Source organism: Anguilla rostrata, chromosome 6 (genome assembly GCF_018555375.3).
Source record: "Anguilla rostrata isolate EN2019 chromosome 6, ASM1855537v3, whole genome shotgun sequence".
Lineage (NCBI taxonomy): Eukaryota > Metazoa > Chordata > Actinopteri > Anguilliformes > Anguillidae > Anguilla > Anguilla rostrata.
The window spans coordinates 7,051,925-7,068,253 of NC_057938.1; the positions used below are offsets into that span (position 1 = coordinate 7,051,925).

The window sequence follows — 16,329 nt, forward strand, 5'->3', positions numbered from 1 at the left end:
GGGCTCAAATCTACTTTTTTTGCCTGGTCAGCTTGTTTTGTCTTGAGTGAGTGTCTGTGAATTCTGTCAGCCATTTTGCCATTTATCTCTCCTTTCTTTGTACATTAAAACACAAAATGAATGAAAGACTGAAATAATTCTTTGTTGATGGTGCTGTGCATAGACTATACTAAAAATATCCGTGTCATCACATTTATTTAGTAATTCCTTCTGCACAATGCTCCAGTTAATTACATCACACAACCATAACAATCCAGTATGCTTTGGCCCAGGATAGCAACATGTGATTTTTAAAATAGCAGAATAACAGGGTGCAGCTTCCATTAGAAGCATTTGTAAGCTTTCTAATACCTGAATGCTATTCTTTAGAAATAGGATCTAAATTAATTGTAATTAATTCCAGGAATGCATGATTGCCACTGATGCATTGCAGAAAAGGCCTGTAGGCCTATATCATTTTGATTATTGTAAATGTCATGTACCCACACTCTATCAAAGGCTTTTTTTTAAAGGAATAATATATGCAAAACTACAATATGTTTTATGAGTAAAAAACCTATAACTGTGCCATAATGTGCTATGTGTATGGAAACCCAGAACAATTAGATTTAGTTTAAGACATTTCCCAAGTGCAATCTTTGATTGTCTGGACATGTAGCAGGGAAACTACTCAGCTTTGTAAAGATGAAAGGCTGAGACAGCTTTTCTAAGCTCTGAGGCAAAACTATGCTTTGATAATATGCAGTGACAGGATCCTCAGACAGATCTGTGAAGAAATATTTCTTACTTGCAGTTGTGAATGCATTTATTGAATCGATAATATTTCCTCAGACATTATTATTAAGAAAATGGCAAAACTTTACTCTTGTAACGATAGTTACTGACCCACATGCATATTCATGAGCAAGCACAACTAATTGGTCAAAATTAATAAACTACTTAAGACAATTTTTAAATCAATATCTAGCAACAAATCCACAATGAAGCAATTCAGATATTAGCAATAAGGGATAGGCCGCCATTTAATCAAACAAAAAATTCATTACTCATTTTAGTTAGTTTGAGGAGGCCATTCGTAAATCTTTCTTTGGTATTTTATCATAAGGTTTAATTTGAGCAAAGATGGGTCACTGCATTTCCCAAAAGTAGGTTTCTTCACTTCCTCACCAAGATGACGCATGCGTTCAGACACAGGATTTTCAGCCAGAGGAACTTCTAATCTAATATCGTCTTGTGATGTCATAGATGCTAACAAGATGTCACGGACTCTTGCTTAGCACGCAAGCCAAGCAGACGGCATGCAGGCAGTTTCAGCTGGCCTGTTGTCATTTTTCAATTTCTTCACTGGGCATATGTGAGCAACAGCACCATTCAACAAAGTCTTGTTTGTATGGTTTCCTTAAGAACAAGGCCGTCATGAATAAACAATTTAACTGTATCTCTCAGTGGAAATGTGGCTTCCTGGTTATTCTGGTTCACTTGAGGGGCAAAGTAGTTTGGAAAAAACAAAACAAAAAAAGGCCTTATGGAAAAAAACAGCTCAGGATTTTTACTTTAGGGGTCAGTTTTGTAGACTTTCATAAGCATTTCTAAAGCCTTCAAGAAGTCTTTTCTAAATGCATTAAATGCCTAACTATTTTGGAAAAGTTCAGTAAAATTCAAAGCAGAATGTGTCACCACACCATTTCAGTCCATTGTTTTAAAAAGAGGTAACAATCGCCCCAGAGTAAGGAGACAAAATCAGCCTCTCATTTTAAGAGTTCCCATACTCAAGTTATGGTAAAAACATTTTAGCTACATAGTACATTGATCCCAGTAGCCAGTCTTTAGAGTAAGCTACAAGTCTATGTAGACACTGTCATTTGACTGTGGGGAAAGTCCATTTCAAATGTACAATTTTGCAATTTGAGTGAAATTCACTGAATTAAACTCCTCGTACTAAGCGATTGGTAAAAGAACGCTCTCGGCAGTTCATGAGGCCGTCGGACTATCCAAACACACATGTAAGTGAGGTCTGGCTACTGTGAAGGCTCGTCTTCACAACATACAGAATTATGGTTTACACTGAAGCAAGGAATGAGTACAGTGCTAATTTCCCATTCATCTCCAGTACTGCCAGTCGAGTCACCTTGACAACAGTACTCAAAGCAAACTTGTCCTTCGGTTCAAGGAAAGGGTCAGAGGCGAAAGTCGTGGTAAAAAATATAAACATTTTATTATTTTTCATAAAAAACACCAGGTTCAGCAACTCAAGATTTACCAAACAGGTGCTAAAGTCTAAAACGCCAGACATCAGGGAGAAGCAATCAAGTTCAGTTTGATAGGAATTCTACAGAACGTAGACAAGAGACCCACATTTACACAAAACAAATGCATTTTTTTTTTTTTGGACCCTTACTTCAGTGTACCGTACACAACCCAGTGAATCCAAACGCAATTCAGTACACTTGTTAGTGTTAGTCACATCAGCATGCTTGAAAGGCAGGTCAATACACAAGTACAGAACTAGCCATGACAATGAAAATTTCAGCAACTTTCCAAAGCAGTTAAACTATGGCTGCTCTAACCTTGTGTCCATTTCTTTCCATTAACCCCAGCAGGGGCAAGGTAGGCAAAGCTCGCAACAAGGGATTTCAAGTCTTCATAGTCCATTCCCCTGTTCAGATATCAAGCTGAGGACAAACCATGCCACCTGCCACACCCCCTGAATACTCTCTGAACAACTGATATTGATCGATTATTTTAATTCCACGTGGTAAGTTGACCAGTCAACTTTGTGCTACTGAAGCTGAAATTCAAAATATCTTTAAAAGCAAACATACAGTACTAGTTAAGACCTCTCAGCCTTTAAACACATGGGATTTAATATGTATCAGGAAGGGAAAGGAGTGAGAAGAGGGTGGGGGTGGGGGGGTCAGGGAAAAAATTCAGTCCTGGGGAGGAATTTAATTCTTGTAGTCCATAGGCTCATCACCCTCTTCGCTGAGCAAACACGTGCGGATCAGTGCTTCCGTGACGGCGTAGGGATCGCAGTTGGCCGAGGGGCGGCGGTCTTCGAAGTAGCCCTTCTTATCCTGGCCGACTGTGCGCGGGATGCGGATGCTGGCCCCGCGGTTGGCCACGCCGGCAGAGAACTCGTGGATGTTGGACGTTTCGTGGCGTCCGGTCAGGCGCCTGGCGTTGTCCAGCCCCCCCTTGGGGTCGTAGGCGCGGATGTGGTAGTCGTGCCTCTTCCCCAGCTTCTCGATGGACTCTTCAATGAACCTGCGCACAAAGGGGAAAAGGGTTAGCTCAGAAGTAGCAAGGATTTCTACCTCTAAATTGTGAAGGGAGTATTGCTTCTGCAGTATGATCTGAACTTACTTGAGCCCGCCATCTTCCCGCATCTCCTTGGTGCTGAAGTTTGTGTGGCAGCCAGCGCCATTCCAGTTCCCGGGGATGGGCTTGGGGTCGAACGAAGCCACCACGCCAAAGTCCTCGCAGACCCTGTGCAGGATGAAGCGTGCAGCCCACAGGTGGTCTCCCATGTTGATGCCTTCACAAGGGCCAACCTGGAACTCCCACTGAACAAAGAGAACCGGAAAGTCAACGCACTGCTGATGTGAGCAACAGCATGGTAATGGTGTACTTAATGCAGGGCTGCCCAACCCTGTTCCTGGAAATCTATCATCCTGTAGTTTTTCCCACTCAGGGTTGGGCAGCCCTGAGGTAACAAGGCTCCCCACAGTACTCAGGATTCAAACAATACATTTTATTCATCCTGCGGGGATTTATCAGGATGTTCAAATGCAAACTGTACAGCTGATGTCCTTACCTGTGCAGGCATGACTTCGGCATTTGTGCCACAGATCTGAACCCCAGCATACAGGCAAGCTCTGTAATGGGCCTCCACAACGTCTCTCCCATAGGCCTTGTCCGCTCCCACGCCACAATAGTAAGGACCTGCACAACACCAACCGTTCAGATGCAATGCATGCCATAGCAGCAAACACGCTAGTCCACAGAAGCCAGTGCTAGCATCACGGTCAGCTTTCTGAATAAGACTGAAACTTACCTTGGGGCCCGGGGAAGCCGTTTGAAGGCCAGCCAAAGGGGTGACCGTCAGTGCCCAGGATGGTGTACTCCTGCTCCATGCCAAACCATGGGTGCTGATTCTCCACCATTTCCATGATTTTGTTGCAAGTCTTGCGGAGGTTGGTTTCTACGGTACGACACGGGACAAATGGCAAACGTTCACACCAAATCCTCTCGCAGAGCCCGCAACGGGAGCAAGCTGTCCACAGATAATGTGATCAAAGGGCGAACAGGTGCTCATCCCTTACCTGCAGGCTTGCGGTTGTATTTCAGCACTTCGCACAGGACCAGTTTGTTGGGGTCTTTGCGGAAGGGATCCCGGAACATGGCGGAAGGGATCAGGTACATGTCGCTGTTGGAGCCCTCCGACTGGTATGTGCTGGAGCCATCAAAGTTCCACTCCGGCAGTTCTGCGACGGTAAGGAAATTGACATTTAAATAAAAGCAGACGAAGCCTTTGAGGTGTACAATTATGTGGTGTTTGCCTCCGTAACAGCACATCCAATAATTAATAAAATAAAAAAATGCTAGTTGTGGCACCAGTGTTAGCACTTTAAGATCAAATGGGCCTTTGACGCTTTGCGACAATTCAATAAGGAAGTTTTTGGAATAATGTTACATGGAGCACAGACTTGCAACAAACATAAGTATGCTCATTAAAATTTTATTTTAATTTAGCAGGCCATTATCCAGAGTCCGTTGAAGGATAACGTATATATATGGGTCTGTTATTCTACACTGCAATTATGTACTCTAGTCGGTGCATGTCCTATTCATGCAGGTTTCTGGACAAACTAATTAAAAACTTTAAACAAGAACATTTCACTGGGGTAATTACCCAGTTACACTGTAGCAGAGGCTAAGCAAACTATGGAAAGTTCCAACCCCAGTGATTCGTTATAGTTTCCCCTGGAGTTTAATAGTGGGATCAGCGTTACATAAACGTAGGCTACAGGCAGCCAAGACCAGTTTTGGAATACTGGAGTTGGCAAACTACAATGCATGTTATTCGGCAGATCGAGACATAAGCAAATTAACATTTAAAAAACAAGTCAACCCTTTCAACTAAATTAGGTTATATTTAACACAATTACAAATATGTCCCCACATCCAAAAGAAGTGAGGTGTATGCACTGATCGGGAAGGCATACATTTTACAAATAAATTAACGTTCCAGCAACACAATTCAACGTTTTACCTTCGATGCTCTTGGGCTCTGAATCCAAGGTTCTGGTCTTGCAGCGAAGTCCCTCCCCGGTTCCATCAATCCAGATGTACATTGCTTGAACCTTATCCCCCTGGGGAAGTTCCATGTACTGCTGTTTCACAGCTTTACTCAAACTGGAACTGGCGGAAGTGGCCATCTTAACTGCTATAAGACACCTAGGAAAAACAAACATAGAATCCTCAGCCGAATGCATAACCCCGCTTTGAAATACAAAACCGATCAGGCTAAATATTAGAGATAGGTCTGATACACAAGACACAATCTGGACGGTTAGTTTCTAACCCCGAATGACTAACGGAGAATCCGCATTTATGCATTTTAGAACATATTCAGTTGTCTACAACGTCACAACAAAGACAAAGGCGACATGCACTTGCACGTGAACAAAATGAACAGTTGATTCGCGGTTTCAATTTCGAACAAAATTGTATAGCCACAATTTCCAACACAATTACCACTAAAATAAGCGATGGACTGTCAACGCCTTCTTTAACAGGACCAACTGTTGTAGCAAAGACACTACGATAAACATCCGTGTGTAGGGAACACGGAGACGGAATTCCCCATCAGTACTGATGTAGTCATGGTTACATTAGCTACACCAGTAATAGCTAGCGATATTGCATCACCCTGAATTTACACAATAAAATTAAACACCCCCGTAACAATTCACTCGCAAACTAGATAACTACTTTTACAGTAAGAATGATACATTCTAAATGAGAAATCTGAAAATACTACAGGTCGAACAGCATCCCAAAAGTAAGCATATAATAGCCAAGAATCACTCAGTATGACGCATCCACTAAAGCACAAGTTTCATAAGTACACGACAATATCAAATTAATGTCAAAAATGTTCAAAAGATTAAAGGCAGCCAGTTACCTGAAATTAATTTATAATTAAAATAGAAGAAGGGGAACTGGTGAGTCCAGTTAGGGGTTTTCAAATATCCCGATTCAGTCTCTCTCATCCTCTACCCCAGACACCAGTTTCACTCAAATTTATAACGTGAAGAATTGGAACTCAGCGCTTCTGATTGGTCAGAAAGAAACGTGATCTGTTCGTGTTCGGGTGGTGGAAGGCACATGTGGTGTTTTCGTTGGATTGAGACAATCGCGAGGAGCAATTTCGCCCCCTAGCTGAATTTAAGTCAATTGTGTGCTGTTCGAATGTGGAGTCTGATGAATAATTTTACGAATGTATACATATTTTCAAAATTAAACGGAGAAAACACCATTCAAAGTTTGGTTGCAATATTTAACACATCAGAATCGTATGGTTTTGTGCACTAACGTTGCTGACCCAATTTAAACGTTCTATTGTGAATAAAAGTCCTAGGATGTTACCTAACCTTCATGAGAATAAGAGTACCACTACTATTAACACCAAAGCGCCACCCCGTGTTCTTAAAAAGAAGAACCGTCAAAATAAATTAATACTGTAAATAAAAAAATAAAAAAATAAAAAAATACATTTCGTAGTGTTTACAAAATGGCAACATTTGCATTTGAAGCGATTATAAATATCCCTTCATATTCCCTAACATAATATTCAAATCTTGTGTCATTAGTCATGAGAAATATTTATTTTAAGGAAATCACAGCTCATTCCTATTTGCTTCTGTGTGCTTTTCAGCGTGGTTTAACATAGTGCATATAGACTTTGCAAAAAATACAATAGATTAATTGTTATACTGAAGTGTTATGTATAGATTTAGCTTGTGCATTGCCCATTTATACATATTTGTAGACAGGCTGATTCAAAGATGGAAAAATGTGAACATTTCAATGGGTTTATTATTCTCAGTGTAGCTGAACCTGCACAGGCTGTGGAAAGTTCCAAATCCAGAGATTTGTTTTGATATTAAAGTGAGCTCGGTATAATTGCGCAAGATAGGCTGCAGGACAACCAAAGGACAAACACTGGGTTATGTAACACTGGGCAAGCAACTGTAATTACAATACTCAGCAAAGGTAAAAGCCAACAAAAATGTCTAGACTAGGCCTGGGTGGGATAAATACATGATCTTCTGCCTGCAGTGAGTTTATACTGGGATATATTAACTCATTGAGATACAGAGGATGACGTAGATAGCATTTACTGTATTCAGCATATTTTATTTAATCCAATAGGCCCCGATGAACCGTCTTTTCTTGATTGATTTTGTGAACAGGTTACTTGCAATGGTGGCACATGTCTCTTTCCAAATATATGGGAGACACTGCTGCATGGTGGTTTGGGAGGGGCTGGGATTCAGTGGCTTTTATTTTTTGACTTTGGCCCCTCCATACACTACCTCTGTGTTTTGGAATAAGTTATTGCTTTAGGGTCCAGAATGAGCTATCTCACTGTGGGTCTACTGTAGAAAAACACTTGCTCAAGCTGGCCACAGTAATCCTAAATTTTGCTGGGAAAAACAAGGAGTCGATGACAAAATATATCTGCAACTAAATGTGACGAAAACACAATACTGCATTGACTATTACAGTCCAGTTGACATTGACAGTCCAGTCCATCCTCTATTAGTTCGAAAAAAATTTTTTTACATCTTTTTGGAAGAATATTAAATATTCAGGGGAGGGACAAACAATGCAATAGAGATATTTACGGAAAACTCAGCAAAATGAGTGCATGTATAGTTTGAAGGTCTATTGTAATTTACAGAGTGTACTTTAAAGTGTCACTGCCTTAATATGCCATGTGCCACAGCAGAATGCTGAAAGTGTTTGATCAGGGACATTTTATAACCTCAGTGATGTATCTCTGAGATTATCAAATAGTTTTTCAGGGGCATCAACAAGCGCCTCACATCAACTTGTTGTTATATTGCATGGATACGGTAATCTACTCGTGTGTGGCCATTCTCAACCTCTCCTGCAGACATAAAGGCCAGCTTGTCTGCTTACTGCTTTAAAAAGGAAGGAAACCACACAGGAAACAAAACTGACTAAATCAGGCTCGCCCCTGCCCTGCGTCACAGCCAGACTCATCAAGCCCAACCCCTGACAAGGCAAAAAGGAAACCAATGGCGACTGCCGATTAATTTAGGCTCATGATTCGTCCAATGTAGATTAGAACTGGTGTTCGGGTGTGAAAACGATTAGTGTGTTGGCTGAAACTGATTGTGATCTGATTGTGTCTTTGCAATCTCTGAGCTGACACGAGCATGGATTCACTGGCTGTCCAGGGCGGTGCGCTGTAGATCTTTACGCGCATGAATATTTACGGCTTCAATATACCTGAAATTGGGTTTGCTCTATTTCAGGCTATGCTATCAATGTGTCACTGAGTGCCATCTTTTTGATGCATTATTTCATCATCAGTTTGTTATACAGTGATGTAGCTTGATCTTGCCTTCGCTGCCTCATGGAGCAGTTTGTAAAGATGCTGTCACTATGCAAATATGGAACAGAAGCTATTGATTTAGGGTTGTAGGCCATGAAGAATCTGAAATGTGATTTAGCTACTGCACAGTCCAGCGTTTAAGTAATGCTGGTTGCTTGTATGTGAATCCTACCGGTATATCTATTTCATTAATTTAAGAATTGCAGGATGGTAAGCCTTTTTGTATTGTGTGCATGTATCGGACAAGTGTTTCTTGCAGCATATGTAGGAGAACACAGTCAAACAAAACAGCCTAAGCTATATTGTACAATGGAGCTAACCCACAGCAGAATCCCTGAATAAAGCAGTACTGTTTCTCAAAAAACCTTGCAAAGAAACCTTGCCCAAAAAATTCTCTCACATACAAATGATTACTAAACCAATTATGTGTTTACTACATTTCCCCCCACACAGTGCAGTGTGCACACAGATTCAACAATGCAATCAAATCAAAACAATATGTACCTGTATTGGTAATGGCTTAACTGACTAGTCAATTTAAATATAGAGTAAGCACCAAATGTACAGTACTGGCCACATATGACTATCATAGAGTGACAAAGAGATTAGAATTATATCATGTTCTTGTTTTCCATTCTTTTGCGGAATGGAAAGAAAGGGTTTAAAATATTTGTGAAGGCAGTGTAGCCAAATGGTTTAAAAGTGTGAGAAATCAAAAATGACTTATGCTATGCCAAAATGTAAAGAGCTGTAACCCCTGTTATTCTACCATAGAGTGAGCTGAAATTACACACAACCAGATAAACCAAAATCCAAATTTACTGAGCACCAGTGCGATCTGCTGAATTTTTAATTAGTCGGGGCACAGATGGCATTGTGCCAAGGTAGAACGTGTCCTCAAATGACTTACTGTACATCACTGCTTTGTGTACTTTTAACAGAATACTCCCATTGCTCCATGCCCCACAAGCTAAGTACAAGGCTTTCATCATATTTGTGGAAAGCAAGAGCCATACAGTGCACCACAAGAGAGCTGCTGGTAGCGAGCGGCTAGGAGGTGCTTGTGCAGTGGCTACTCGGGCAGCGTTTGGCAGAGAAGGTGAGATGACAGCAAATGTCTCCTACTGCTCCCAGGCATAGTTGGCTAATAACAATGTTTAATCTCGAACCTGATCTTAACTACTGAGTTCTGCCTGTGCTGGGAGTAAGCTCCTGTGGGAGACCCACGTCATTAAAGCGCTAATTGTAATGACAGCAGAGTCGTCTGTTTATACATGGGCGAATGCCGTCCGGTATTTGTTTAAACGATGTTGCGTGTTTGGAAACACCCTGTGTGCCCTCTGTAGTTTTGCATATTGTGCACAGAGAACTCACCTCTCCATCAGTACTGTACTGACCTGTTGTTAAGGTTACAGGGAGAAACTGACAATCTGAACACATTTACTTTTTGCATTGCCTGAGCGAATCCTGAGGAGATTTAACTAATTTGATCGTCTTTAGATACAGTATAGTGTGAAATGTGCTAAAGGAATTAAACCGTGTGAGATGTCTAGTTAGCATAAATGGCGGAGCAGTCTTGTAGAGAGAATATTTGCAGACTTGCAGATGGCAGAGGAATGATTCAATCAGCCTTTGTCCTTAGTCCTATCTTACAAATAAAAGCAAGTGTTTGTTGTCGCAAAAACACAGTTTAGCCAGTTCAGCAATTGCCAAAATCAGCTCATAAAATTCTGTTTTATGAAGAGACAATGTAGCATTTTTTTGTACTTTAAAGTTAAAGCGCCTTTATTAAATCCAGGTCAGTATCCTCTCTGTAACATGTCAAGGGGACAGGAGGTTGTAAATGCTTCAAAAGGTAGCAATGTGACAGCACCCTTTATGGCCTATCCTCCAGATTGATTTCAAAGGAAAGCAGATCGTTTTGGGGCCCTACCATAACACAATTTAACTTTGCAAGAAATGTATGATATAAAAAAAGAATTAGTTTCAGTATTCATATTCAGTATTCTCCTCAGAGCATTACATTCTGAAATTACCACATATGTCGTTTCTCAGGAACATTATTGAAAAAAGCAGGCGTGTTTTTCTGTGAGAAAATTCAGTGTTCTCTTGTTATTACATGAGTACACATTATGCTAAATTAAACTTACACATGCAAATGTACTTACAGTTTTGCATTTCATGTGAATTTAGTTGTGAATTAATATACAGGACAAATGTTGACTGAATTCAGACCTAGGAGTTTTTTACAAGAGGAAACTGAGAAATGAATTCAATTTCAGTGATCTTACTTCGCCATCTAGTGGCCCAATCTTGTCAGGCCAAGAAATGTGGGGCATGAAGTATTCTTCTGGTCCCTAACCAGGTCCTGGAAGTTTTCAGTTTAAAATCAGCAACCAATTCAGACCCAAGATGTCACTAATTTAATTGATAATTTAATTATTCAGCAATTAAATAATAGCAAACCTGGAGCTCTCAGATTTAGTCAATTCTGTAGTGTATAGCATATACATGCAGCAATTCTGTAGTTCAATGGAGTAGAGTACTTGCATTGAGGATTGAGGAGGACCCAAGTTTATGTTGATGGGATGCCGATTAAAATAATTGTTTGCTAGTAAGGTGCTCTTTTTTGTCATGTGCTCCACAGTCACACACATGGACAACGTGCTCTAATGGGAGAGAGGTGAATCGGCCTTGACCTCATGAAAACGTGCTGCCTAATTTTCTATGACCTCTGTCAAGCCTGTGTCTCATTTACACGCCATTCAGAACGAACTCTATATCCCTGCACATTTGGAATTCCCAGTGGTCTGTATATGCACATTCATTGCGGCAGCCTCCGCTATTGATTCAGGAGAGTGCATACACGCGTGCGCTCTCCTGTAAATTACAAGACATCACTGTTACTTCTTATCACCCCGTGGCTCCCAAGTCAGGCTCACACAGACATGAGTCAGAGGAAGACACATTATGACCTTCAGTTTAATTTCAAAATTTAAATAACGGACTTTCACATTCAGTGATTCATGAAAGCAAGCTGACCATAGGTGGGAGAAATGACATTCAATGACTGTAGGAACAGACACGATGCAAATTGTCCCTTCAGAAACTGACTGTGTTGTAAAATGTACTGCACAATATGACAAACCAGTGCATGGTCTGACCAGCACAAATGTGTGTCATTGTGTATTGTATATGCCATTATGTATTATAAGTATAAATCTGACCACTATTGTATAGTACCAGATTCCCAGCACTGAAAAAGCGAATTCAACTTGGAATTTGTCCGGTCATATATCTGCAGGCTAACTGCTCATGCAGGATTCCATTATTATACTGATGCAATCACATGAGAAAACACTATAGATATCACATCAGTGCTCCTGTCTTCTCTCTGGCCCCATTCAGCTGTGCCTGGCCTGCACTGTGTGGGCCTGGGAGCCCTGGCGATAATTTGTGTTGCCGCTGAACATCTGCAGGTTCCCCAGACCTCAGATGAACCTCATCAGAGACCAGCAACCCCTCACACTGCCTCCGTGTGCTACCTGTTTATACAGAGCTACAGAGAAGTGCGAATCTCACATTTTCTGTGAGTACCACAGGCCGGCACTGGAATGGCTGGGATTTGATCTCAGACTGTGGGGCTCATCCATTTGCTAGAGGAGTGCCTTCTTAGTACATAAACCTTTACCAGGGTTGCTATGAGCATGTTTAAATTCTTTATTTGAGATCAAAGTTTAGCATACACCAAGGGACCAAAATTTTTTACATTCAGGGACGTCACAAACATACACAATCAAAACCTTGCACATAAAGGACTAATATCAATGGACAAAATGCACAGAAGTAGCGAAGATTGCTCTGAGGAGTGTCATGTAGTAGCTCCCACTTTCCACCACCAGAGGGCCTTCCTCATCATCAGTTTGGCATCCTTAAAATTTCAGCAAGACAAGCTTCCTTCTTCAGAATGAATATTTTATGCTCCGTTCTGGAGCAGCATTTCCCTTTCCCCCAGTGAATTAATCACACAAAGCATGCTCCTGTCAAAACTAATCTCAGTATCAGCAACTGCAGTGTGCAACAAGTTTTGTAGCCTTTATGTCTGTGGAGCCCATCTAATGAACTGCTGATGAACTACTGATATTTGCAACTCATCATTGACAGCATTTGCCCATCAGCGCTTTGTTTGTGGCCTGCCAAATATTTCTGGAAGGCGAAAGCAATTAAGGGTGTAACACAATAGTGAACAGACACGACGGTGGTTTTAATTCTCCCCCTATTTAAAAAGATAATAAACTCAGTTCTGGCTACATGCAGGATATAAAGGCACACATTCCATTGTTAATTATACCTCCATGAAAAGGTTTGGTCTCCACAGCATGAATGGTGGCGAATTAGTATGCAGAGCAATATCTTCTATATCAGAAAATTAATCTACCCAGCAATTTGAAGTAAGGGTGTTTTTTTTTTAACATCATATAACTGGGACATGCCAGCTGAGAGTCCTTTAGCTCACTGTGAACTCACCCCTTTGTAAAAGATATAGGAAAGTAATTAAAAAGAGGCTGGGCATTTTCCTGGTCTCAAAGAAAAGTGTGTACAATGATTTCTTTAAAAAAAAACAAAAAAAAAATGCTGTGTTCAGTTTAGTTAATTTACAGCTAGTTTTTCCACACAGTTTTTGCATTAAGGGCCTGTCTTCGCCTTAAAGAAAAGAATACACACAATTTGTGAAGTGCCACATTGACTCTTCCTGATAGTTATCCTGTTTTTGAGTTATTGTAACAGGAGGGTATCAGTATATCTGATTCCAAGTTATTTCATATGACATTCAGCAAAGAGTAAAACAAATTTTTCAAACCGCTTGAAATTATATAAAATGTATATAACTTGAAGTTATATGAAATATGGCTAGCCTTTTTAAAATCATTTCAAATACTGGTTGTGTTTAGGCTGTGTAGTAGGTTATTCGGTTTAATATAAAATGTCTTTATTATCGTAATAATGCATTTACTGTCACTTACTATAATCGAAACTGCAACTTAAGCACCCCAGTCAAATAATGTGTGGAAAAACTGTGCGGGAACTTTATTTCATGAATTTAAAACTGACGGTTTTAATTGGAGTGGTTCTCTTTTGCCAGGTCTTTAGCCGCGCCCAACTGTAAAACTGATTGAGTTGAAAATCCTGGAAGTGATGTATAGGAAGGCCTACCTGAGATAACGACAGCTACAGCATGGCCTAAAATGAGGAAGATGGACCCCACAGTGGAGGCGGACGGCGTTGAGTAGCCTATACCACGAATTATGGACATAAAGTACAACGACCTTACAATTTTGAAGCTGCTAGGTGTCCAAGCGACCGGGAACAGGGGAAGAGGAGGAGAGTTAACGTGAGATCGGCACGAAATTGGGATGAGGTATGAGGCGAACTACGAGGAGAACTGAACAGGTGCTTTGCTTTGTTGGTGGGTGAGCACCGCTAGTGATGCTAAAACTATGATGCTAGCCAGGTAACGTTGTCGTAAACCTTCTCCCGACCGTGAAGAATGCCAGTGTTTCACATTCTGGACAGTTGTGACGACGAAGTAAATCTGTCGCCGTTTTCTTCGCAGCACTTTGGACTATCGTAAGCACTGTGCTAACATTTCTTCTTACGTGAACACTGCCTGACCCGCGAGCATAGAAATGTGTTAACACGGTGGCATATTTATATCGAAAAATACCATCGTTGGAAAAAAGTCTATGTGCTGTAACTGAATTTAAATAAACCATACTCTGCGTATATACACTCACCGGCCACTTCATTAGGTGACAGGAGTGGCACCCGGTGTGGTCTTCTCCTGCTGTAGCCCATCTGCTTCAGGATTCGACGTGTTTTGCATTCAGAGATGCTCTTCTGCATACCTCGGTTGTAAGGAGTGGTTATTTGAGTTACTGTTGCCTTCCTATCAGCTCGAACCAGTCTGGCCATTCTCCTCTGACCTCTGCCATCAACAAGGCATTTTCGCCCAGAGAACTTCCGCTCACTGGATATTTTCTCTTTTTCGGACCATTCTCTGTAAACCCAAGAGATGGTTGCGCGTGAAAATCCCAGTAGATCAGCAGTTTCTGAAATAGGCTACTCAAACCAGCCCGTCTGGCACCAACAACCATGCCACATTCAAAGTCACTTAAATCACCTTTCTTCCCCGTTCTGATGCTTGGTTTGAACAGCAGATCGTCTTGACCATGTCTACATGCCTAAATCATTGAGTTGCTGCCACATGATTGGCTGATTAGATATTTGTGAGCAGATATTTGCGAGCAGTTGAACAGGTGTACCTATTGAAGTGGCCGGTGAGTGTGTATACATCTATATATCTATATATATATATATATATATATATATATATAATAAAAAGTAAAAAACCCTTGTCAATCATACTGCGGAGTGTTTAAAACAATATAGGCTATCTCTGCACCTCCTTTGAAAAAAAGTGGGTGCAAAGCAGTCAATTAGCTTTGGTTTCTGACCCCATTTATTAATTTATTTGTTAGCCACTTTCTTGCAATACAAATGTCTAGGAGGACAACAGATTCACATTGGAATATTTTCAGTACCATCAAAACCAAGAATTTTTGCAAAATAGCTCAACTCAACTCTATGAATCGTTCATAAGCAATATTGTAACAGTATTACTTAACTTGCTTCTGTTTATATTTGATTTTTCAGACTCAAAAATGATTAATTTTATTTGCACCCAGGAAACTTCTGGCACAATTTTGCATGCTTAGTACACAGCTGGATATCCTTTTAAGGAGCAGGAATTCAGTCTAATTTACGTATGGCACAATAACCATGGTGATTCGGGATTATATGCCATGACCTAAATGCCATGCCGGCACTAAAATTGATCGCCAGAGTAAGAGAAAACTTACAGAATTATAGAGTGCCGTTTCAGCCAATTTCCAATTAAGATGGAGGACAGTATGTTACGTGTAGGCCTATCTGAGAACTATTGACAAGTGACTATTGCTGCAGTTATGTATTTATGGACCGCTGAACACGCACGAGGCCCCTGGCTCCTGGTGATCCGTCCCCCCGCCGTCCAGATGAAATATGTTCCCAACAGGCAAGGCCGCTGTGGCCATTAAACGGGTAACTTGAGCCGCTCCATAAAGCTGTCCGACGGCTGGCTTGGTGCACCAAGGTGAAGCGCCGCTGGTGAAGCGCCGATTCTGAACCAGGACAGAGCAGAGCGAGCTGTTTTCTCCCCCCCCCGTTTTCACTCATCTTAATATTGGTAGATTCTCACGGTTGGTCGGGCCCAAGACATAAAGCTCAGAGCCGAAGCGTGAGAGGGCATCTGTAATACTGTGTCAGATGACTCAAATGAGTAGGGTGACTACAGAGGGGATCACGACACTGTTTTTCTATTTACATTGTGGTTATCTAATTACAAATCTTTTATTTTTATTTTTTTTTTAGGAAGGTAGCCTTTGGTACCTGTTTTGTGAGTTTTTTTTTTTTCCCCCGTGTTTTTCTAACTCCATGACCGGATGTTCTGTTACCATCCCAGTTGGTGATAATGCGTTTTCCCCCAACCTCTGCTAATGTTTGTGTAGCATTCGCATTGAGCAAGCGGGACCGTTATCCCCTGAACTGTTTTTCCAAATATCGTGGAGGGGTGACCTGAC

At 41.1% G+C, this 16,329-nt stretch overlaps 1 protein-coding gene and 1 long non-coding RNA gene across 2 annotated transcripts; one reads left to right on the forward strand and one right to left on the reverse strand.

Moving 5' to 3' along the window:
* Nucleotides 1–2,190: 2,190 nt before the first annotated feature.
* Nucleotides 2,191–6,344, reverse strand: glula (glutamate-ammonia ligase (glutamine synthase) a). The gene is made up of 7 exons (XM_064341822.1): nt 6,188–6,344; nt 5,273–5,457; nt 4,323–4,484; nt 4,055–4,201; nt 3,815–3,942; nt 3,364–3,563; nt 2,191–3,264 (listed from the first exon to the last, which is right to left on the reverse strand). Exons 2-7 carry the CDS (start codon nt 5,436–5,438, stop codon nt 2,946–2,948), a joined length of 1,122 nt encoding a protein of 373 aa, XP_064197892.1. The 5' UTR covers nt 5,439–5,457; nt 6,188–6,344; the 3' UTR covers nt 2,191–2,945.
* Nucleotides 6,345–9,441: 3,097 nt separating this feature from the next.
* On the forward strand, nt 9,442–15,007 carry LOC135258360 (uncharacterized). Its single transcript, XR_010330953.1, has 2 exons — nt 9,442–9,749; nt 13,794–15,007. It is a non-coding gene; the product is annotated as an uncharacterized LOC135258360 (long non-coding RNA).
* The last annotated feature ends 1,322 nt before the right edge of the window (nt 15,008–16,329 follow it).

What these genes read in the sequence shown, in the direction of transcription:
- glula (XM_064341822.1), bottom strand. Translation starts at nt 5,438, where the DNA reads ATGGCCACTTCCGCCAGTTCCAGTTTGAGTAAAGCTGTGAAACAGCAG. An exon ending in AGAGCCCAAGAGCATCGAAG is followed by an intron (nt 4,485 to 5,272) that starts GTAAAACGTTGA and finishes TTACCGTCGCAG; the next exon opens with AACTGCCGGAGTGGAACTTT. An exon ending in ATACAACCGCAAGCCTGCAG is followed by an intron (nt 4,202 to 4,322) that starts GTAAGGGATGAG and finishes GTCGTACCGTAG; the next exon opens with AAACCAACCTCCGCAAGACT.